Here is a 24,264-nt window from a genome sequence, read left to right on the forward strand (position 1 = left end):
TCTTAGTACCTCCCAGCACTGGGGTCTTGTTTTCAAGCCCCTATCTGACTGTAGTCCATGTTTCATGTTTCATGTTCCGAGCGTGGGTTTACTACAGGGACTCTGCTTTCCCTCCACCGTACATAAACACGAAGATCAAATTAGATTCTCTAAATTGCCCAGAAAAATGTAAAATTTAAATATTCTAAGGTCCTCCAGGTGGACATTCCAGGTGGCTGATAAGTTAAGAAAAGCTAAGCTAAGTAACTGTAACTGTAGCTAAGCTAAGCTAACTAAACTGTAATAAAAAGGCTTTTTTTTTTTAAGACAAATGAGTGCTAGATGTTAATCGACTTTTCTCTCCTGAAAACTGTTTACTTGGGGAGTAAAGCACTTCAGTTTATTTACAGTAAGCTTACAGTAATATTCCCGAATTTCATTAGCATTAGAAGCTAACCACTAGCGGTTAGCGGCTAGTGCAGCCCGACAGCGCCACACTGAGGAAACCTGAGTGTTTTGGTAAGCCAGGGTGATATTAGCTAGCAGTTCATCCCATGTAGCTTGTTTTAACATAGTAAACACGCAGGCTACAGTCCAATATACTCACCTCTGAGCAATGAAAGAGCTAGCTAGAATAGTTAGCGGCTAATTCTAATGCTGCACCAGCAGTGCTAGCCAGGGTTAGCAGCAGGTTTCATTACGATTATACCCACCTCTGAACGGCTAAAGAGTTAGTGTGGTTACCAGTTAATAATAATGCTGCTCCAGCAGTGCTAGTTGGGGTTAGCAGCAGGCTACAGACCAATAAAACTCACCTCTGAATGGGGAAACAGCTGTTAGCAGCTAAAGATAATGCTAATGCTACTCCAGCCCCAGTGCTAGAGAGCTAAACTCCTGTATAATACTGTACTTCAGCAGAGTGGCTTTACTGCTTTACAACCTGACTGGTAGAATTAATACATAAGGTTCATTTGATTAAAAGGCGCACTAAAGATTTAGGGGTAAATTAGAGGATTTTTAGTGTCCATCATAGTGTTAAAAATACGGTATTGTTATTTTTTAAAAAGAAGATTTGTGGGTTCCTCATGAACGCAACATTTAAACTGTGTCTTACTGAAAACAAGAATCAAGAAACCTATAGGCACAAAGCAAAACAGAGAGTTAGGGTTAAGTGGTGAGGTAAAGGAGTTAAACATGATTGGACCTTAATTGAATCTCACTTCTCCACACTTACGCTGCAGCATAGCTGATGTAGTGTAATAATTGAAGGGCACTTTGGCCACCATGTACTCCTCCTTGCGTTTGGAGATGGTGTCCCACACCAGAATGGTCTTGCCCACGCCTGCGTTTCCCACCAGCATTACTGGCTTTCCTTTCTCCAGCAGCAGCTCCATAAAGTACGCCAAACTAATCGTCTCTGCTGAGTGAACCAACACCATCTGAACACACACACACACACACACACACATACACACATGCTGTCACATTAACTCATGAGTCATTAGCAAAAAAAAGAAAATGGCATACAGAACTCAGAAAAGCCCTCCAGAGAGTTAAAGTGGGTTTTTATGTATTAAAATCATAAAACAGGCTTTTTGAATTAGCTGCACCAAGAAATTGCTCAGTACCAGAACAGACAGGGTATTTTAGAATGGTGTTGACATATGGCTTCTTCCTTGCATGATACAGCTTTACCATGCACTTGTTGATTGCATAGTGAACTGTGTTCACAGACAGTAATGATTTCTGGAAGTGTTGCTAAACACATGCAGTGATTTTGAGGATAGAATCATGCCTTTCTAATTGAATGTGTTTTTAATGCAATGCTGCCCGAGAGCCTGAAGATCACCAACATTTAATACTGACCGCTGTTTTTGTGTTTGTGCACACCGATACTATTCTTCAGATTCTCTAAATCTTTTGATGATATTATTATGTACAGGGCCATCTCAAAAAAATTGAATATCTTTAAAAAGTTACTTTATTTCAGTAATTCAGTTCAACATGTGAAACTCATATATTATATAGATGTATTACACACAGAGCGATATATTTTAAGTGTTTATTTATTATATTGTTGATAATTTAGGCTTACAGCCAATGAAAACCCAAAAATCAGTGTCTCAGAAAATCTGAATATTAAATAAGACAAACTGATACTTTTGTCAGTGTGGGCAGTGTGCCAAGTCCTGCTGGAAAATGAAATCCACATCTCCATAAAAGACTTTGGACTTGATATAACACAGTGGATCAACACCAGCAGATGACATGTCTCTCCAAACAATCACAGATTGTGTGAAACTTCACACTAGACCTCAAGCAGCTTGGACTGTGTGTCTCTCCACTCTTCCTCCAGACTCTGCTCCCTTGATTTACAAATGAAATCTAAAATTCACTGATGATCAATGATGGTTTGGAAGTGAAACTTCGTGCTGAGACTTTTTTTTAGGATTTATACACATCAGAATAACAGGGAGGTTTACCTTGAGTCATGGGGAAAATTGCACACCCATTAATATTTTGCACACCCATTGATTTTTTTCTTGTGTTTGATTTTTTTTGTCATTTATTTTTATTTGTTTTTCTTTTTATTCATCTTAGTTTATGTTTTATCTTTTAGCCCTTGTATTTTATTTATTTTTATCATTTCATCATTTTAATTGTTTTGCTACTGCTTTTACTTTTGGTCTTTTTCCTTTTTATTTCATTTATTTCTTCATTTTATTTTTTATAATTTTTTACTTTTAATAATTAGCTTAATATTTAAACTTTCAGTTTTATTTTTTTTATTGACAAAACGTTTGTCCCTGATTTGGCTCCATAGTACTGTTGGGTATGGTGAGATATCCAATGCCTTGCAATTTTATGTTACAGAATATTTTTCTGAAATTGTTCCAAAATTGTTAGATGCCGTTTTTGGCTACTTTTTCAGCTCTGTCACTACTTTTATAAGATGCGCTGCTGAAATTAGTTTCTAAATGAGTTACCTGTTTTAGTGAAATGATTTCTCACTTTTGTTGTCTGATATGATATATGTTGTTATTGTGAATAAATGTGGGTGTATGAGATTTTTAAGTAATTTATTCACATACATTTTTTGGAATTGGGGTTTTATGTGTGGGTAGGTGTGTGGGTTGTGTGGGTGGGTTTGTGGGTTATGTGTGGGTGGGTGCTTGTGATCATAGTTGCACCTGCATTGGGACATCAGGTTCCAGCTCAAAGGGAGGAGTTCGTTCACTCCAGGGAGTAAACTTTTTCGTATTTGGGTCGATGTAGTAATCAAACACGGTGCCCTGAGAGGGAAATTTCACTGCTCGCATCTCCTTACACCACCAGCGACTGAACTCTGCACGATAATCTATCAGCTAAGAGTGAAAGCAAGAGAGAGAGAGAGAGAGAGAGAGGTAGATAGATGGGGAGAAAGCACTTAGTAAGGCTTCAGTGTTGCTTTGAGTCAAACCCCGTAAAAAAGAGGGATGCATCAACTTGTATTTTCCAGTTACAATAAATTAACTTTGCATATTGATCAATACCTGAAAACACAAATTGAAAAATCATTTAAGATCAATAAGAATTTTTCAAAACATTTTGATGTTTATTTGATGATTCAACACTGATTCGTATAATCATGAGATCATTCTTTAAATGTGTCTATTTTGGACAAAACTTTTCGAGTGACTGACCTGACTGAGTTAATATCCTAATCCAAATATCAGATAAGTGCATCCCTAGTAAAACATGGAATAAGCAGACTAGCAGAGATCAGAATAGATGACTCACATGGTCTTGGAAGAGAGCCCCTCCAAAAGCCCACACGCAGGTGAACACAAAGTAGATCTCATACAGCTCACGAGGAGAGTCAGCCGGAGTGTTCTCATCTGTCAGCAAGCAGTCCAGCAAACAGCACAGAGTCTAAAACACACACACACTTCTACATTATGAGTGTATCGCCTGTACTGTACCATTATCAAAAATAGATACAGTACATACAGTACTGACTGTACTGACATTTTAGCTTAAAAACTGTATACAAGCCCAATAACTGTATACAAAACTCAATAATCTGGAGTAGGAATGGTAAAAATTGCAAAAATTCAGCAGAAAAATAACATTATTAGCAGAGCTTTGGAGATGTTTAAATAAATGCAGTAATGTGAAAGTAATATTTTTAGCATACAATCAATTATATGTACTTAATCTAATATTAGTGCTTTACTTTTCATTTTAATTTGCACAATACAGTATGTGTACAGTATATATATATATATATTGGGGTGGGGTCATGGCTGTCTAACCCCTTCTGAGTGCAGAGTGTAGCTCACCTGCACCATGCTGGTCTCAGGTATAGGTGTGATAGTCTTCAGGTTGCACCTGACCTGCTCTAAACAGTAGGGCACGTATTTATCAAACAGGATGGTCAGATTGGCTCGTTCTGATTGGGCCTTTCGAGTGTCAATCCAACTTGTTACGTACCTGAAAAAACAAAGGGAAAGTAATGTTGTTTTAATATAATATACCATATAGAGCAGACTGGGATTCTAGGCTAGGCCTGATTTAGGCCTTGAGGCAGTAAGTGTCACTCACGAGCTCCAGCCAAGGTCCTGTGGGTTGACGTAGAGGATGCCCGCCCTAGATACAGTTGCTGGAGTGGCGGCTTTCAGGTGGCTGATCTCGAACAGCAGACGCATGGAGGAGGTCAGGGAGATGCGCTCATTGCTAGCCAGGGTCAGTACCTAACGTTTACATACAGATATGGACACAGATATTACAAAATTAATGTACTAAACAGTACAGTAATGCATATATAACTGTTTATATACATACATAAGAGGTGTAAGGTTATATTAACACCTCATAAGTTGTGAGTAAGGCTAATGAGCAATTCATTTGTTTTTATGAATTAATATTTTAATCTAAGGCAAAATAAACTTAACATTCTGTATAAATGCATTGAATGGTATCTATAAATAAATGCAGTTTTGTGACTGACCTTGTTGTCATCCATGACTGTATTCAGAGATTCTATCCACATCGGGTCGATGTCACCGTCCAGCACAATCCACTTTGGACCATCATGAGATAAAGCAGACAGCTCTCTCATGGTTGAGGAGAAAAGACCTTAACATATATATAAAGTACCAGTCAAACGTCAGTGTTCATTTATTATTTAAAAAAAAAAAAAACATATGAATATTTCTTATAAACAAAAAGTGTTAAATAAACCAGAACATATTTTATATTTTAGATTCTTCTAACTAGTCATCTCTTGCTTAGATGAAGTTAACTGCACCCTAGATAAGAGCACCTAAATGCTTCACACGGTATTTTGGTTTGTTTAACATTTTTAAGTAACTACACGATTCCTTATGATTTTCTTCATAGTCTGGATGACTTCAGTATTCATTTACAATGTAGGGGAAAAAAGTTAGTTGTGTACAAACGTTTACCTGTGAACGACACACACAAATTGCAAATGACAGCATTAATTGATCATTCTGCCAAAAACTTTTTTTAACATTTAAACTTAGACTTTTATTACAGCTAATTACAACTTATTAGCTATAGAAATGCATAAATGACAGCTTAATTACTTACAAATAATATACCTGTTGTGCACTTATTAAAATATTGTAGATAGCAAAGAAAAATGTATTTAAAAATATGTCTGCCATCTGACCATCCAACCACATGTTGTCAATCATGACAAATCTGCTGTATATATTCTCTTTTTTCTTTTTTTTTTTTTCTTAAAACATCAAGCTGGTCACACCAGTGACTTTAGTTAAAAGTTTCTTATGAAATTAATATACATTATATTGACTTGTACACTGCTTGGCCAAGAAAAAGTTCACACTAATATTTAATTGGACCACTATTAGCTTTGATTACGGCACACATTCACTGTGGCATCGTTTACACAAGCTTCTGCAATGTTACAACATATATTTCTGCACACAGTTACATTAATTTTTCCCTAAAATCTACTGTTGATGCTGGGAGATTTGGACCACGGTGCAAAGACTTCTCCAGCACATGCCAAAGATTCTCAATGAGGTTGAGATCTGGATTCTGTGGTGAACTCTCTCAATCCATGTGTAAAAATGATGATCTCATGCTCGCTGAATCACTCTTTCACAATTCCAGCCCCATGAATCCTGGTATTATCATCTTGGAATATGCCCGTGCCATCAGATAAGATAAAATCCATTGATGGAATAACCTTATTCAGTCTATATTCAGTATATTCAGGTAGTCAGCTGACCTCATTCTTTCAGCACATACTGTTGCTGAACCTAAACCTGACCAACATCAGCAACCTCAGATCATAGGCTTGTACAGTAGACACTAGGCATAATGGGTGCATCACTTCAGCTGCCTCTCTTCTTACCCTGATGCTCCATCACTCTGGAACAGGATTAATCTGGATTCATCAGACAACATGACCTTCTTCTTCCATAGCTCCAGAGTCCAATCTTTATACTTTCTAGCATATTGAAGCTGTTTTTGCTGATTAGTCTCAATAATAAGTGTTTTTTCTAAGGATACAAAGCTGTTTAGTCCCAATCCCTTGAGTTCCCTTCATACTGTGTGTGTGGAAATGCTCTTACTTTCACTATTAAACATATTACTAAGTTCTAGTGATGTTTTTCTACAATATGATTTCACCAAACATTTAAATTATCACTGATCAAGACCATATAAGATTTTTTTTGACCACATTTCATCCTCAAAGATGATGTTTCCCACTTTCCTCAATGCGTTAGATAGTTCTTAACCTGATGTTAGTTGTTTCAGCAACATCCTTAGATGTTTTTTTCTGCTTGATGTGTGCCAATAATTGAACCCTTCTGAAACAGATTAACATCTTTTTTCTACGATCACATGATGCATCTCTCCACATGGTGGTTTAACAAATGAGAAGCTACTCACTGCATCAGTTAGGGTTGAATAATTTCTCGCCAGCTGAGTAATTATCCAATGGGAGATGGGAGGCTCCTACGTACTAGCTTAGTTAAATCCAGGTGGTGACCTTTTTTCCCCAGGCAGTGTATATAGTTCACCTATATGTGCATACATAACACACATACACATCATACCATCTTTCCACTCTCTCGTGGCGGGGTGCAGGAATCCGAACAGCTCGTCTGTAGTCACAGCTTTAGGGTTGATATCAGTCCACACTGGTTTCAGCTTCATGTTGGAGTAAGTCTTATGCAGTGTCTTCAAAATCTATAATGCATCAGACAGCATCATTTACACTACAGATATACACTGTTTATCATGCTGTCTCACTGGATCTGCATTAGATTTAGTTAAGGATTTAGTATTTTAACATTTTCCTACCTGGCTCTTCCCTGTTCCAGGTCCACCAACCACAAACACAGAATGACGGACAGCTAGGAGCTCCTCTAACTGAGTGACCTACAGAAAATCAGATAGCATAGCACAGAGGGACAGCAGTTATTGCAAGAGTCAATATCGATATAACATTTTGATTCCAATTTAAATCCAAATTTAAGTCCAATTTAAGTCCAAATACTGTAACAATATATTGTATTAAAATGTAATCTAAAAGAACACATAATTACACATATAGAGGAATGTTAACATTTACTTTTTTTACTTTACTTTTTGTACATTTTATACAGTTTTATTTGGTTCAGAGGGTAGATTTTGCCATATTTGCAGTGCTGTCTGGTGAAGTTAATTATAATATATATATTTTTTTAATACAGTGGTGCCTAAACGTTTATGAACCCCTTAGAATTTTCTATATTTCTGCATAAATATGACCTAAAACATCATCAGATTTTTACAAGTCCTAAAAGTAGATAAAGAGAACCAAGTAACACAAATAAGACAAAAAATAATACATTGTCATTCATTTATTGAGGGAAATTATCCCATATTACATATTGGTGGCAAAGGTATGTAAACCTCTAAAATTAGCAGTTAATTGGAAGGTAAAATTAGAGTCAGGTGTTTTTTTTACAACACATGTTTAAGAAAGTGTATCATGGCATGAACAAATGAGATTTCTGAGCTCAGTTGTTGATGTTCATCAGGCTGGAAAAGGTAAAAAAAAAAAAAAAAACATATATAAAGAGTTTGAACTAATCCACCAATCCACATTCAGACAGATTATGTACAAATGGAGGAAATTTAAGACCACTGTTACCCTCCCCAGAAGTGGTCGACCAACAAAGATCACTCCAAGAGCAAGATGTCATTGAGGTTATAAAGGACCCCAGGGTAACTTCTAAGCAACTGAAGGCCTTTGATCGCATTAGCCTATGTTAATGTTCATGAGTGCACCATCAGCCTAACACTGAACAACAATGTTGTGCATGGTAGGATTGCCAAGATAAAGTTATTGCTTTAAAATGTAAATAGAACATTGCTGCTCGTCTGCAGTTTGCTAAAGATTACTAAAGATTTTTTGCAGAAATACAGACAATTCACAAAGATCCAAGAATTCCCTGTCAGTTTCAGATATCCTCCACTTTAAGAAAGTAACCCTTGAAATCAGTGACATCACAACCTTCATCCTGTTTTATTTATATCAGCACTGTAAAACCCGATAATTTGACTAAACTCAAAACTTTTGTTTTAACCGATTACCTAATAAATGTTAAGTTCATGTAATATAATTTTTTAAGTACAGTGAACTTAACAAATACATATATATTTAAAACTAATATTTTTCTAAACTTGTATTTAGTCTTCTTTCTGGTTTCATTCAACTATTTTTTTTAAACTGTTGGACACACCCAGTATGCAAATCGAATGTGACAGAAGCCAATGGAAAAGAGGCAGCCAATGGCAACAGACTAAACTCAGTTATTATAAGTTGGTTCAACTCAAAGATCTCAGTTTGAATGTATATGTGCCGACAAATGTTCAACTAACTCAAAATAGTTGAGTATTGTTTAGAAATCTCCAATTTTATGTAAAACAGATTAAAACAGAAGTTCAAACAACTTCTGGGTTTACAGTGAGGGAACTTTTTTATGATTATATTTATATCAGTTGACTAAAGACTCCTGCTGCTACATGTTTTTTAATTAATTGTATTAATTTCTCTTAATGTTTCTTATATTGTCTCTATACTGAGACTAGCTGAGGTAAAGAATAAACTGTTCACCCCGTTGCGGTAAAATTACAAAGTAAATAAATTATTTTTTGAAAATCTAAATTACTAATCTTTGAAACAGAACAAGATCACCATGAACAATTCAACATGTCTGCAACTCTAGGTCAATTATATTTCCATCAAATGCCATTTGTCACTTAAATTCTCCACCTTACTATTGTCCAACCTGTGCACTATGGTTTCTGTGTATTCAGAAGTGAATCTAAGCTGACCTTCAGGATGAAGTTCTCCTCAGGCTGAAGCCGCAGTTCGGTGACGGCCTGACGCACATGCTGCTCCAGCTGCAGGTCTCTCTTGCGTTGGACGTCCAGCAGAGGGAACAGGTCGCTGATCAGGCCCAGGAATATCGGCACGTCGCTCGTCACGATTTTTGGCAGATTGAAATCCCGCAAAGCTCGCATAAGAACCTTATTAAAACATTACACATACTGTTACACAATGTATAATTAGGTTATAAATACAAATAATTAAAAAATACTTTAAAGGTGACATAAAAAGCTGTTTTGTGTTGTTATTTGTTGTATATTTGTTGAATGCCAAAATCATATTATATACAGTATATACAGTAATTATAGTCAACATTTATGAAAAATCTAATGATAATTAGATAATTTTGTTTTAAAAGCAGTCAGATTTATTTTTGTTTTTCTTTTTGCTGTAAAGCATGCATCCACTAGATATTCTGAACTTTAGAATTGTGGCACAATTTTGATACATTATGTTAATATTACTTATTTATTCATACATTATTGTCATTTTATACAAAATCAGTGCCTTACAAAACAGACAAAAGTTTACCATTTTGGTTTCTACTAAATGTTTTAAACTGTTTATACTAAATAAAACCTTAACTTTTTTTTGTTGATGTAGTATCTTTTTTTTTTTATTATTCATTTTACTATTTTTACATTGTTATCACAAAAACACCCTAAAATATTGTGGATTTTAGGGCCATATCGCCCACTCATAATATAAATAGTAAATATGGAACTCTGTTTGGAGTGAAATATGCTGGATTGCTGTTGTGGCACCAGTAACTAAGTTTTAAACCAGTTTAAGATCTACATTTTTAACATTGTATCAAAACGACTGAAATTATTTAAAGGTCTCATTCCATCATTTTTTCATTCATTTTAAACAGTCTAGTTGTGATTTTTAGCAGTGGCGTGCAGTGAATATAGTGGGTAACCCTTCTGCAACCACCCGCCTACCTGCCTTTGCCCCACAGTAAGTTTTACATCTCTAAAAGTCAAAGGACAAAATGTTTTCAGAGGTATAGCGTTATACTTAGTTATAAAGATACAGCACTGAGTGAGAATATGGTCCAGTAAATTTGCAATATTGAGGTTATCTGAACCATATCCCTACAGTTGAACCTGAAAGTACATAAGAATATCGCCCTCAGAGCCTTAAAAATGTGTTTTTGTGCTTTTGTTTAGTTCAGTCTTGCGTTAAATCAGTATATCTATTTTGGAAATCCTGAAATGCAACTTAAACCAAAAAGGTATGTACTATCTGTAGCATTTTTAAGACCACTGAAAGAGGAATTTAAGCTTAATTAAATCCTTTTTAGATAAAACTAATTTAAGATTTTTGAAGGATCTGCAGATCCTCTGATCTTTAAATGACAGTTCCTGACAGCACCTGCTCCTCTGGGTGGTTCCTGTCCTCCCTCTTCAGTGATCCAGCCACAACCAGTACTGATTTTATTGCACGCAGACCCCAGTCATAGTGATCCTGAAATACCAAATCAAATTAATATTGAATTAATAAGGCAAAACTGTAACCACGTCATTCTAGAGAACTATGAAAGTGATTTAGTCTGTACTGTGTGTATGTGGTATGTCAGTGAAGATAAGCAGGTACCTGTTTAGAAAGCAGCTCTTTGCAGAGAGTGTAGAGACTGATGAACTTGCGTGCCAACAAACGAGCGTCTATGAAGCCCTCCGCCACCAGCATGATCTCACAGATCAGCTCAAAATCAGGAATCACCATGGCACAAGGCCTGATTTCACACACACACACACACACACGCAATCACACACATTGATTTCCTTACTTAAAAAAAGCAGTATATTCTAACACTAGACAGAAAAAAAATAGAGGCTGGGCATTTACATTGCAGTGAACTAAGCTTATTTTACATTGCCTTCCATTAGTGTTCCAAAGTATTGGAACAGTGAGACCGATCCCTTAATTTCTGCTGTATATTAAAAACATTTAGGTTAGACATAAAAAGATAAATATATGACAAAGTATCAACATTTCAGCTTTTATTTCCAGTCATTTACATCTGGACCTAATAAACAGTTCAGTAGATTTTACCTTTTATTCTGAACTGGCCCATTTTTCATTGAGCAGAAGTAGATAGACATATTATAATGATATTAACTTTGTGGATAAACTTAAAATATACCACAGTTAATTCCAATCCTGTGATGTGATTGGCTGAGAGGAGTTCTATGAGTGCAGTTATTAGCCGGTAATGTACTATAATCAAAGCTCTTCGTGTATTACTCCTAGGTCTGGACAATAATTCGATATCGGTATTTATCGCGATAAGAAATGTTTCAATAACGGTGATATCACTTTTGTGGTATATCGATATGTATTATGTACAGAATCTGTCACGGACAGGCGTTTTTTACTGGCGTCAGCTCGCCGCAGAGCCAAACACATTCAGCCCCCATAGCTGTGCTACCTCAGTGCGTGATGACACAATCACACAGGCACGTAGCCAGATAGGCTAGGCTAGGCTAGGTTAAAATGGCTAGGCTAGGCTAGGCTAGGTTAGGTTCAGGTCCGCTCCGCTACGCATCTAAAATGTCTCGAAACGGAGCCGGGACGAGCGGATCCAAGGCTAGGGTAGACTCGGTTCGGTCAGCCGCTGTTTCGCTCGCCCATTCGCGCGTCCGCTCGCTCATCCGCGGCTCCGCTGGCCCAGCCGCGGGTCCGCTCGCTCATCCGCGCCTCCGCTCGCTCATCCGCGGCTCCGCTCGCCCAGCCGCGGGTCCGCTCGCTTGCCGCTTTGCTGCAAATTGTGCCGGTGAGTGGAGCCGACAAGCAGCGTAACGTTAATACATCTAATCTGTTCCACCACCTCAAGCATCTTCACTACATACAATATTTTCCTTATACTGACTGAAGCACTTTAATAGATTATGTTGAAACTAAGTTATTTAAAGTTTATGAATCCTTTAGGTTTGTTTATTTGACGGGAAAATCTTGTTGCTTTTATGTATATAAAGGCTTCTTGTATTATATATCCTAGTTAAAACACTTTTGTTTTAATCTGTTAAATTTGTTTACAATGAATAAGAAGCTCTGCCTCTGTTGTCATTTAAAGTTATTTTTATTTGTAATAGTTATATAGGCTTATGTTTGACAGGGATGTCATGTTATTATTTTGCTATATGCAAATAAAATTGAGCATTGATTTATTTTGACTACTTTTATTTCTAAAGTATTAAAGTTTTTGTGAAAGGAGGTTTCAAAGACTTAAAAAACATTTTCATACAGTAGTAGGTACAGATTTCCATTAGATAGATTGATACAAAAAGTGCAAATACACAGTTAAATAATAATTTAAATTTGCAGTGCAAGCTGCAGAGATGGCAGGGATTCTTTTTCTGAGGCCTTCAAAGTATTTATCGATATCGAAATTATATCGTATCGACCGAAATTTAAGGAATATATCGTGATATAAATTTTGGCCATATCGTCCAGCACTAATTACTCCCACACATACAGGTAACCTATCAACTATACAAGCCAAACAGCGCGGCTACAAACAGAGCAGCAATGGAACTATTTTAACTTGTGGAGTGTTTGTAACCAAACAGATCGTATTTTCTCGTCCACTTTAACTCTCTTTAAATCTTTCAATAAACATTGATAATGGAACTGTGATATAATCACAATAATACACTCGAGGTTCGTGCTATAACATGTATTACTGGCTTTGCTGTGCTGATCTACGGCACTATGACTGCGCCAATATTACATGCTATAGCACAAAGCTCAAGTGTATTATTGCTTAAATACATTACAGCGAATATTACTTGAAACAAGAGCATCAAGTTTTTTTTTGTTTTTTTTGTAAAGCTTTTCCAGGCTTTAACTGCAGCCTCTTTCAGTTAGTGTTTGTTTTGGGGGGTTACTCCCTTAAGTCACCTTTTTTAGCAGTTAAAATGCACACACTTTTGGTTTTAAGTCTAGTGATTGACTAGTTCAGTCTAAAACCTTTCACTTTTTAGTTAAAACTTTTTTAGTTTAAGATCATCATCCATCTTGCTACATGCTGAAAGATCTTTTCATCACTTTGGTTGCATTTGTTTTTATTCTGTAGACTTTTGAGTTCACTGCACTGCTGCCATCGTGCATGACATTATGGATTAAGATTACTGAGCCCATCCCAGACGAAGCAATGCAAGCCCAAGCCATGGCATTACCTCAACAGTGATGATAAACCCATTTTCACTGGTGTCTACAGCTTACAGCTGTGTTCATAATGAAGAATCAAAATTGTCATATGAAAAACTTAGATAATTGAAAAAAGAACCACTGTGTCTCATTCAGACAAAGCATTTAACTGTAGCTACAGCGAATGGAGGAAGATTGGAGTGTATTATCCAAGGCAGCTGATTAAGGCAGGTGGATGAAATGAGACAGGTGGTACCTGAAAAGTGCTTTGAGGTTCTCTGGTAGTTCAGTTCTGCCAGCGTATCCAGGGTTCAGAGTGATGAAGATCCCCACAGTCGGCCTCAGCTCAATCTCTTCACCCAGGAAATGAAACCTGATCAGTGTAATTAAATAAAATGGAACAGAACATAATACTAGATATGGAACTGCTGCACATCAAGTATTTTCATAGCCTATACAGCTCTTAAATAAGAGACCACTTCAGTTTATGAATCAGTTTCTCTGATTTTGCTATTTATAAGTACATGTAAAATGTACTCGTTCTATAAACTACAGACAACATTTCTCCCAAATTCTAAATGAAAATATTGTCATTTAGAGCATTTATATGCAGAAAATGAGAAATGGCTAAAATAACAAAAAAGATGCAGAGCTTTCAGACCTCAAATAATGCAAAGAAAACAAGTTCAAATTCATGAAGTTTAGAAATCAATATTTGGTGGAATTTAATCACAGTTTTCATGCATCTTGGCATGTTCTCCTCCACCAGTCTTACACACTGCTTTTGAATAACTTTACGCCACTCCTGATGCAAAAATTCAAGCAGTTTAGCTTGGTTTGATGGCTTGTGATCGTCCATCTTCCTCTTGATTACATTTCAGAGGTTTTCAATTTGGTAAAATCAAGGAAAAAAAATCATTTTTAAGGGCTCTCATATTTTTTTCCAGAGCTGTATATGTATGCTCTCCATGCAGAATCACAGCTGTATCAGATTAATGTATTAGACACACATGACTCGGTCTGACCTGTGTTTCTTGTTGCGAACAGCATCTTGGATGGTTTTGACCTGCACAGCAACCACAGACAAAACCTCCACAGAGATCCGGTTAAACTCGTCGAAGCAGCCCCACACCCCTGTCTGAGCCAGACCCTTATAGATGTTCCCTATAGACTGAGAGATGAAAGAACAGAGATTAAGACGGAGAACATGAAATGCTAATCGACTGGAGAAATGTTAAGCTAATTGTTAGAAGCTAAATTCTATGTTTTACTGTTGTAGTGTTTTGGTACAGTAATTCATTTCCCATTATGGATAAGACTGCAGATTCAGGGGTTCATGAACTAAAGGAATTGTGGTAAACTGCGCTGCTGTTGCTTTTATCTGGCATGGTAGTTTTTGTTAGGCTGTTAATAGTCGGATCTGCCTCCAAGTCGTCATCTCTGATAATCAGTTCACATTATTCTTCATTAATCCAACCAAATCTAATTTAATCTTTTAAAGAGCCACTAAACCCTAAACCATTTTTTTCATTAATAGCTGAAATGTGTTCCTTCAAAGTAATAAAACATACCAGTCCTGACTAAATATTTTAGAAATTTTCTAAACTTTAAAAAATGCTCTTATTGGGGTCATTCCCGCCTCTGCAGCGCCCTCTAAGGTTCAACTGTGCTATGGAGGAGGATAATGTGTCTGTGTACTCAACTACTAATACAACTAAACTAATAACTAAAAAAATATCATTTTAGTATTGTAAAAATAAAATTATTTTATTTTAAACGCATATTGTAATAAAAAAAATAATACACTGTTTGAGAGAATTAAAAAAATAATTAGTTAACAATTTATAGCTGGTAAGTAGCAATGGAAATTAACTGAGCTTTGGAAACAGTTTTTAAAAAATGTCAATTTACAAAGCCTTTGTCTGTAGTAAAGCAGTGCTGGAACAGATCATATTACTGCACTCTCTACTGCAGCATTTACACACTTACACACAGCACATTCACACTTTCATCATAATAACTACAAAAAGACACAGAACACAGAGAACCTTGTAACTATTAAAAGTATAAAAGTCTTTTTAGAGAAATTACAGATGAAGCAAGAGAGTGGTGAGTACTGTTTTTTTTACACTTTCAAAAGACTCTTGGAAACTGGAGAAAACTGGTACAGGATAAAGTCTGACTGACCCAGACTATAATAAAGTCATTGCTAAGATGAGAAAAAAAACAGCTTGTCTGGGCCAAACAGCACTGCTACTGTACTACTAAAAAATGGGGTGTTCTAAAACATTTGACCGGTAGTGTATACATATATAATTTCAGTATATCTTTGAAATCTGTGTTACTATAGCCTACCTTGTAGTCCATCTGTTCTGAACAGTTGAATACATAGACCATAATGCCAAGCGAGCGGCCCAGGTCCTTGGTAGTTTCTGTCTTGCCGGTGCCGGCAGGGCCAGAGGGGGCGCCACTCATCGTTAAATGCAGAGACTGGGTCAGAGTGATGTAACATCTGCGCAAAATATATGACAGCATTGAATTGAACAGCACAGTCTGGGTATGGTTGTGTGTGTGTGTGTGTGTGTGCACGTTTGTTTTACTTACCGATCAGTAAGTGGTGTTATGACCAGCCGGTTGGTGTTCCCCAGGTATTCATAAGAAAACTGGAACTGGGCATCACATATATTAACATAGCAGTGCTTCTGCTGCTCATCCCAGCGATGCCGTAACTGAGACAACCACGCAAAGGCCTGTCCGTTCATCACCTGCACAACACACAGCGTGTTAATACAATACAACCACATCAAGATCAGATACAGAATGGCTGACTGTATCTCATTACCTTCTGTGAAATGAGTTTGGCCACCACGTCCCGAGCATGAACGTCGATGGTGCAGAGGGTCATAATTTTTTGCCGGTCTCCTGGGGTAAGCTCACCCAGCAGCATGTTTATCAGAGAGTTCAGCTGGCTGACCTTAAATAAAAAAATATATATAATTTTCCAATTCTTACTGTATAGCCTTACTGAAATAGGGCTATAACTTAGTTCTATAGTTTAGCACCCAGACTAAAAACCAGTATTCATTTTGACAGCATAAATGTTTTTCGTTTTAGTCTAATTTTAGTCGATTAAATATCATTAGAATATAGCTTTTATTAAGTTATCATCTTGTTTTCGTTTTGAAAAAAAGGTTCGTTGATGAAAACTATGACGAAAATTCTACGTCAACGAAATTAAATACTGCTCGAGACTAGAGCAGTATTAGCATTAGCTGCGTGATTCATGCAAAGTATCAAAAAAACCTTTCGGTACTCAGTAGTACAGACACATTTCGGTCAATGCCTTTTTGGTTTCTAATTTGATTTCCAGTGAATAAGGACCTGTTTTTTATTGTAGTCTTTCAGCGCTGTTTCAAAACCCTCTTCCACTCGTTCAAAGGCTATGCCTACATCAGTCGCCCACCAAATTTGACTACCAGTCAGCGCCACCTGCAACACACACATACACACACACACATTCACACACATACAGTATACTGTATGCATCATCTGAAATATAAATGTATCAACACCTTATCATCTTCTACATTTACTGACAGGCACACACACACACACCTGCGCAGGGTAGTCTAAAAGCCACTGATCACGCGGTTTATCCTCATAAGCTGATACAGCTTCAGAGATCTCATGCCTCACTGTGGAGCGCATGGCCAGCTCCAATCCACCCAGCCAACACTCAGCCTGAGAGAGAAAAAAAAGCAAATGAAAGAAAAAAAGAATCAAAGTGTATCTTTTCTAATAATTTCTATATATTAAGATTCATCTGAATGTTTGGATTTAAAAGATGAATATGAAATGAGAGATTTGCAGCCTTTCTTTGACAAGAAAACATAGAAAAACAGGGTAAAAGGATAATAAATTATGCTGATAAACAGAAACTACAATAATACTAATACAGTAATAGTATAATATTATTGTGATATATGTGTGTATATATATATATAGATTCATCTAAGTACCACATTTAGCTTTGAAGACAGATCTGCACACTCTTGGTATTTTAATGTCAGAGTTTTCAAAAGATAACGTCTTGAAGGAGTTCCTAGAGGTGCTGAACTATAGTTGCTGTGTCCCTTAATTATTTTCATGTTTTTAATATCAGTATAGAAAATAAATTTAAATAAAGAAACAAAGAAAACATTGGTTGTCCAGACTTTTGACTGGTACTGTGTATACCCTGCTGTGTTTATAGTTACCTGTCCCTCACACACACAGGGCTCAGAGAAGGGGACATATTCTCCCTCTCTGCTGTACATCCCTACTGCAACCTCAGTCCGCCCTTCATCTTCCTCCTCCTCCTCATCTCTGAACTTCAGATCAGCCAGGTTATCAAAGAGCTTCAGCAGATGCCGCGTAACCTACACACACACACACACACACACACACCAATAAAAGAGCCATTTTTACACATGCAGCATTTGTCCAGCTGTGTGTGTGTCCTGCAGCGGGTGACAGTGAAGCTCATTAATTATTCTATACACAGAGAGAGTCGTGTACACAGAGCACAGCATGCTTTAAACACAGTTCAGGTAATGTATGCTATAATGGTCTACCTGTCTGGGCTGAGTTCCTTTAGAAACTATCTCCAGCAGATCTGCAGCAGAGACGAAGTAGAAGCGTGGAAACGTCAGACGCTTCGTTTCCAGATACTCCGCTAGAGCTTTCTCACACACAGACAACCTGAGTGTGCAAACAGAAAACAAGCAAATAATAACTGTATCTGATTAATGATTAGGGTTGGGAGGGTAACTTTATAAATATAATTAATTGTAAAGTATATTTACAGTAACAGAGTTTTCCTACATTGTAAATGAATACGTAAGTCATACAGACTATGAAGAAATACATAAGGAATCATGTAGTAACTGAAATGCGTTAAACAAACCAAAATACTCTGTAAAGCATTTGTGTTGTAACTCATGTAGAGATTTTTCTTTCCTGGAGCAGTCCTGATGAGAGCCAGTTTCATCACAATGTTTTTGATACATGAAACATGCCGACCCCTATTTTAGGTAGTAAAGGCGCTAGCATTAGTGCTGCTGACTAATTGCTGCTGTTGTGCAGACTGATTGGTGAAAAATGTTAGAGTTACAGCCAGAGAATGCTTAAAAGGCTTATAATTGGAGTTTTAAAGCTTTAAACAATTATGTCTGCACTACTGAAACATTTGATATTGTTCTGAGTTGAGAAAACGATTTATTTTTCCAGTATGACAATTATCTTTAAAATTTTTATAAACTCTGATTTTTCTAAAATGCTCCATATGAACCCATTTATTTTTCATAATTCAGCACTCTCTGTGGACACAAACCTTTGCTGCAGTGTCTCAAGTTCCTCCAAGTAGCCAAGCTTGTTGGTGACTTCAATCACATTTGCATTTTTTACAACATTCACAATCAACCCCTGGTGACACAAACAGTATAAAATAGAAAATGTGTTGATGTCAAGCAAAAATGACTTAAAATCTTACAGTTTTCTTTGTGTTCTCTCAAAATATCAAATGACAAATGGACAAATAGAAATTAATTCTATTTAAATCTGTTACTTGGAATAAACTCTTTTTTTACATTAACATCCATTGAAGGATTAGGTAGATTTTTTTCTTTTTGACAGTGGCAATAATTTCCTTTATATAACATTAACCTTGGTCTCATCAGACCATAGGACATGGTTCCAGTTATTCATGTCCTTTGTTGACATGTCTTCAGCAAACTGTCTGCATGCTTTCTTGTGTACAGACTTCAGAAGAGGATATCTTCTGCAGACCAATTTAATGTAGTGTGCAGCGTATGATGTGAGCACTGACAGGCTGAGAACCCTTCAATCTCTGCAGCAATGCTGACAGCACTCCTGCGCCTATCTTTTAAAGACAGCATTTGGACGTGAGTGGACCCTGCTCTTTTAAACCGCTGGATGATCTTGGTCACTATGCTGTTTAGGGTGTTGTTAGGGCGTCTTCTTGTAGCCTGGGCCATCTTCATGTAGCGCAACAATTCGACTTTTAAGATCCTTGGAGAGTTCTTTGCCATGAGGTGCCACGTTGGAACTGTCAGTGACCATTATGAGAGAGTGTGAGAGCTGTACTACAAAATTGAACACACCTGATCCCTATGCACACTTGAGACCTAGTAAAACTAACTAGTTACATGACATTTTGGAGGGGAAATGACAAGCAGTGCTCAATTTGGACACTTTTGTTTTGTTGATTTACTTAAATATCTGCCAAAATGTGAGGGGTGTACTCACTTTTGTGATACACTGTACCAGTGCTGAGAGGGTGTGCTTGATTCAAGTCACATAAAGCTCTATTGCCTCTTTTTTTGAACTGCTGTTAATGCAACACCATTGGACGGCTCAACACGCTTGGAGGAGAACACTACAATTCTATTACTTATCATCAGCTAACAGACATCTGCACTGATTAGCATCATGCTAAGTAATGGAGGGAAGGGGGATTAAAGGCTGTGGTACCTGGAAGTCCAGATGGATGCCCTGAAAACGCTCAGCATCCTGGGCCAGCTGGTTGCGGATATCTTCCGAGTTGGTGAAGATGCTCTGCAGATGAGCCCAGGTGCGCTGCACAGCCAGCCAAGTGCCAATCACCAGGTCTGCCAACATCAACCGCCGCTGCCAACCACTCACCTCCACCAGAAAGTACTCCACGTGTTTACTCATCAGGATATTCTGCAGCTGCACCTGTTCAACCACAAACACACACAACACAACACACACTTACAGCACTGTAAATAAGTGGTGAAGTCAAATAGCGGATTCACATTATCCACTGATAGTATGGTGGAGATTCTGATTCTGAAGATCCACCACCCTGGTGATTTTATATCTAACACTCCTGAGTCTAGAATATTCCCATGTTTCTAAAGATCTTAATCAGGATCAGAAATGAGCACACCTCTTCTAGTCTTGGCCAGTCTTCTTTCTAGGAATTGAGATCAATATAGGTTCAAGGAGTAGTTCAAATATACTCTCTTATTATTTTTTCTGTATACTAGTGCAGCTCACAGAATTAGAATATCATTAAAAAGTTACTTTATTTAAGTAATTCCGTAAAAAAGGTGAAAATCATATATTATATAATGTATTGAACACAGATTGATCTATTTTTAGCTTTTATGATTATGCCTTGAATGAAAACCCAAGAGTCAGTATCTCAGAAAATTAGAATATTATAAAAGTCCAGTTGGTACTTTTGGCAGTGTGTGCAGTGTGCCAAGTCCTGCTAGAAAATGAAATCCACATCTCCATAAAATTTGTCAGCAGAGGGAAGCATGAAGTGCTGTAGAATTCTCTGGGAAAACAATGCACTATTTTTTTTACTTGATAAAACACAGTGGACCAACACCAGCAGATGACATGACTCTCCAACCCATTATTGATTATCAGTAAACTTTGCAATTCATTCATAAATCAAGGGAGCAGAGTCTGGAAGAAGAGTGGAGAGACACACAGTCCAAGCTGCTTGAGGTCTAGTGTGAAGTTTCCACAATCAGTGATGGTTTGGAGAGTCAGTGCACAGTTTTCCCGGAAAATCTCACAGCACTTTATCCTTCCCTCTGCTGACAACTTTTATAGAGATGTGGATTTCATTTTCCAGCAGGACTTGGCACGTTACCCACACTGCCAAAAGTACCAATTTGAACTCCCACTGTGATTGAAAGATGCTATACAAAAAATACATTACACTGCCTATAAAGTGTGAGGTGTAATCTTGTGATTAGTGAGTGAGGTTAAACACTGGCCAGCATGCTCTTTGCAAGGTGATGTGAATTATGGGAGTTGGAAAGAGGCCTGATAGTGGCCTCTTTCCATATGAGGCCACTATTGCTGGTACATATGTATCATGATCAGAACATCCATATTAAATGCAGGAGGCCACATATGCAGCTTTCATTAGCTTCCATGGGACATGGCAAAACATGGTATATGTTACTAATTCCTGTCCCATGACATTTGGCATGTCTGTGTATATCCGCATGCAAATGGAAGAAGAAGAAAAAATATTTTTACCTTACCATTGAAAACACATAAGAGAATCAGTTTTTTTTAAACAATCAATAATTCTTAGTTTTTACTATTAGTTTTGCACATTAGGAATAGCAAATAAACATAATTTTGCTTTTACAATTTGCTGGAAAAATGCAAAGATGTAATCGAAACAGAAATGTTCAATATTGTGCATTTGACTGTAGGTGTGTATCCATCACAACAATGCAAAAAATGACATCTCTGAAGGATTTGAATAATTATATTTCATGGTAAAGTTATAGGTAGAGAGTGGGGACAGGTAACATGCTAGTTTTCTATGTATTTTTTATTAATGTTTTTAATTCCACATTTTAATTTTGCAAATAGGTCAAAGTACAAGACACTATGCTTAATAATAAATTAGATTGTAAAGTTATTTTGTGTGCACATTTATACACATATTTTCCTGGGGACTCTTATGGCATATTTGGTGGAATGGTCTCACCTGGTTGTCCTCCAGTGTCTCAATCAGGTTCTCATCAGCTTTAAGGAGAGGGGTTCCAGTGCTAGAGTGAGTCTCATATGATAGAGACATCACTGACCACGTCTGTTTGATTTCACCAAGAACCTACAACACACACACACACACACACACACACACACACACACACACACACACAAATATAAAGAATCAGCAAAATTGAACATGCCAGCTGCATCACCAGGGCTATCCCCAACTGACACACTCTACTTCTGAATGTGTAGCTCAATAAATATTGCCTTAATAAGCCTAAATTTGTAATCATTTATTGTTCCTGGTCACTTTGATCTTCCTTTGGAGTAACAATGCAATATAACATTTCCGTCTGGGTGCAATCATTGGTTTTGTTTATCTTGTTTTATATTTTTTATCTTGTATATACTGTACCTTCTCTATGGCCATTTCTTTCACTGCTTTATCCACAATGTTCTTCACCTCCTCTTCCACACGGTGGAGCTGCAGCTCCAGCAAGTCCCCCAGAGTGGTGTTTTCATTCATTATAAAGCTCACCTACAGAGAGAGAGAGAGAGAGAGACAGAGACAGAGAGACAGAGAGAGAAAGAAATAGCTAAAGTCAGAATATAGACAAGAAATGTGACATCTTCTATTTTTAAACAAAGAACTAGTGAAAATTTTATTATTTTAAAGGTCTCATTCCATTGTTTTTCATTAATTTTAAAATGTCTAGTTGTGGTCTCTAGTATGAATGCCATGTGAGCTGTTTTGTGGAAAAAAGGTGCTCTGGGGCTTTAGTTTACTAAATAATTTGAACAGACAAACTGTTTCTTACACTGAAAGTTTAGAAGGTTTTTTTTCTCTCTCCTTTAAAGTTGCTGTTTCTGAGATAACTGTTTTATAATGGAATTTATAATGTTTTTAATCAAACATTCCTTCCACAACTTAATTTTCTGTTATCTTATCTAATTTAAATCAATCAATACCGGGCGTCACCTTTAAGTGTGATGGGGAGAGAGCGCCCACTCGGAGGGATAGGTAGAGACACCAGAGACACCCTTCTGATTAAAAAACAACAAAAACTTTTTGCTTTCACTTTTCGGGAGGCTTATAGTCCCCTGTTTAAGGCACACTAGGTATGATTTCATTGATTATTTAACTTTTTAAAGAAGTAATATTACAGCTTGAAACTTACTGCAGCGCTCCACTGAGGCGTAATAGGAGGAATAGCGGTTCTCTCGTGTCTGTGCCGGAGCTTCTCTGAGCTCAAACCAGACTCTGTAGGTTTTCCTAGGAGGCCGTGACCGACGCTCGAGAACTGCGCCTCTTTTGAGAACTGCGACCTGCTTTCAGACCTGTATGTAGTTCTAACAGTTCTACAAGAACTACAAAAACCCGCTTTTTGGAGTTGGTTTATTATTTACAGAAGCTAACTAGTAGTGGCACAACAGCTCTTTTAGATGAACTAAATCGTTAGAATCCGTTCACTAAAAAGATTCGTTCATTCGAATGAATCTTTTGTGCTGTACCGGAGAAGCGCTGGTGAGTCCAGATAGTACCAGATAAAGACAGATTATAAGTAAACCAGTGGGTATTTCTGTTTTGTAAGGAGCTTAAAATGTTAATAAGAGGGTAAAAAGGTTCTTAAAACAATCAGAGTGTAAATATGTGAGGTATAAGTTGAGTTAAAGTGTTTGTTTTAACTGCTAAAGCTGTAGGCTAGCAGGCGGAAGCTAGCAGCGATTAGCATTTGCGATTAGCATTAGCGATCGGGTTAAATGTGTAAATAGTTCATGTTAAGTGTAAAATATGGCTGTTTGTAAGCTTAGCGTGCAGTATATTGCCCCAAACTGATATATACATTTTAGTCTGGGGCTTGTAAAAGCTTTTACTGATAGTGTGTTTTTGTTTTAATATTATTTCATGCTGTGCTTGTTTGGTGGTGAGGGCTAACAGTGCTACAGTGCTACTTTAAACATGCTGTTTTATCAGTTGTAGACACAGAAGAAATGTCTTGTTTCAGTCGTGATTACAATAAAGTAAACATTTCATGCTAAAAGAGACAAATTGATGATGGTAATTATTTTTCGTGTGCTTTTTACTTTCTGATAAAAAAGTAGCTTACATGCAGGTGGATTTTCCACTATTTATGTAGTACCTAGTATCCACT

General features: G+C 37.0%; 1 protein-coding gene across 1 annotated transcript in view; it reads right to left on the minus strand.

Annotated features, from left to right (window-relative positions):
- dnah9l (dynein, axonemal, heavy polypeptide 9 like) overlaps positions 1–24,264 on the minus strand; it is a 132,024-nt gene that overhangs the window by 56,636 nt on the left and 51,124 nt on the right. Inside the window, exons 25-48 of the mRNA XM_049479653.1 lie at positions 22,527–22,649; positions 22,104–22,226; positions 20,087–20,311; positions 18,927–19,018; positions 18,169–18,295; positions 17,812–17,973; positions 17,171–17,296; positions 16,937–17,044; positions 16,398–16,529; positions 16,160–16,320; positions 15,911–16,067; positions 14,581–14,726; positions 13,812–13,928; positions 11,000–11,138; positions 10,778–10,870; positions 9,346–9,540; positions 7,324–7,401; positions 7,077–7,209; positions 4,970–5,097; positions 4,564–4,712; positions 4,302–4,452; positions 3,760–3,891; positions 3,171–3,344; positions 1,214–1,418 (exon numbers count right to left, since the gene is read on the minus strand). Of these exons, the coding sequence (XP_049335610.1) occupies positions 1,214–1,418; positions 3,171–3,344; positions 3,760–3,891; positions 4,302–4,452; positions 4,564–4,712; positions 4,970–5,097; positions 7,077–7,209; positions 7,324–7,401; positions 9,346–9,540; positions 10,778–10,870; positions 11,000–11,138; positions 13,812–13,928; positions 14,581–14,726; positions 15,911–16,067; positions 16,160–16,320; positions 16,398–16,529; positions 16,937–17,044; positions 17,171–17,296; positions 17,812–17,973; positions 18,169–18,295; positions 18,927–19,018; positions 20,087–20,311; positions 22,104–22,226; positions 22,527–22,649 (3,376 nt within the window). The remainder of the gene's footprint in view (positions 1–1,213; positions 1,419–3,170; positions 3,345–3,759; positions 3,892–4,301; positions 4,453–4,563; positions 4,713–4,969; positions 5,098–7,076; positions 7,210–7,323; positions 7,402–9,345; positions 9,541–10,777; positions 10,871–10,999; positions 11,139–13,811; positions 13,929–14,580; positions 14,727–15,910; positions 16,068–16,159; positions 16,321–16,397; positions 16,530–16,936; positions 17,045–17,170; positions 17,297–17,811; positions 17,974–18,168; positions 18,296–18,926; positions 19,019–20,086; positions 20,312–22,103; positions 22,227–22,526; positions 22,650–24,264) is intronic.

This window comes from Astyanax mexicanus, chromosome 5, assembly GCF_023375975.1.
Source record: "Astyanax mexicanus isolate ESR-SI-001 chromosome 5, AstMex3_surface, whole genome shotgun sequence".
Classification (NCBI taxonomy): Eukaryota; Metazoa; Chordata; class Actinopteri; order Characiformes; family Acestrorhamphidae; genus Astyanax; species Astyanax mexicanus.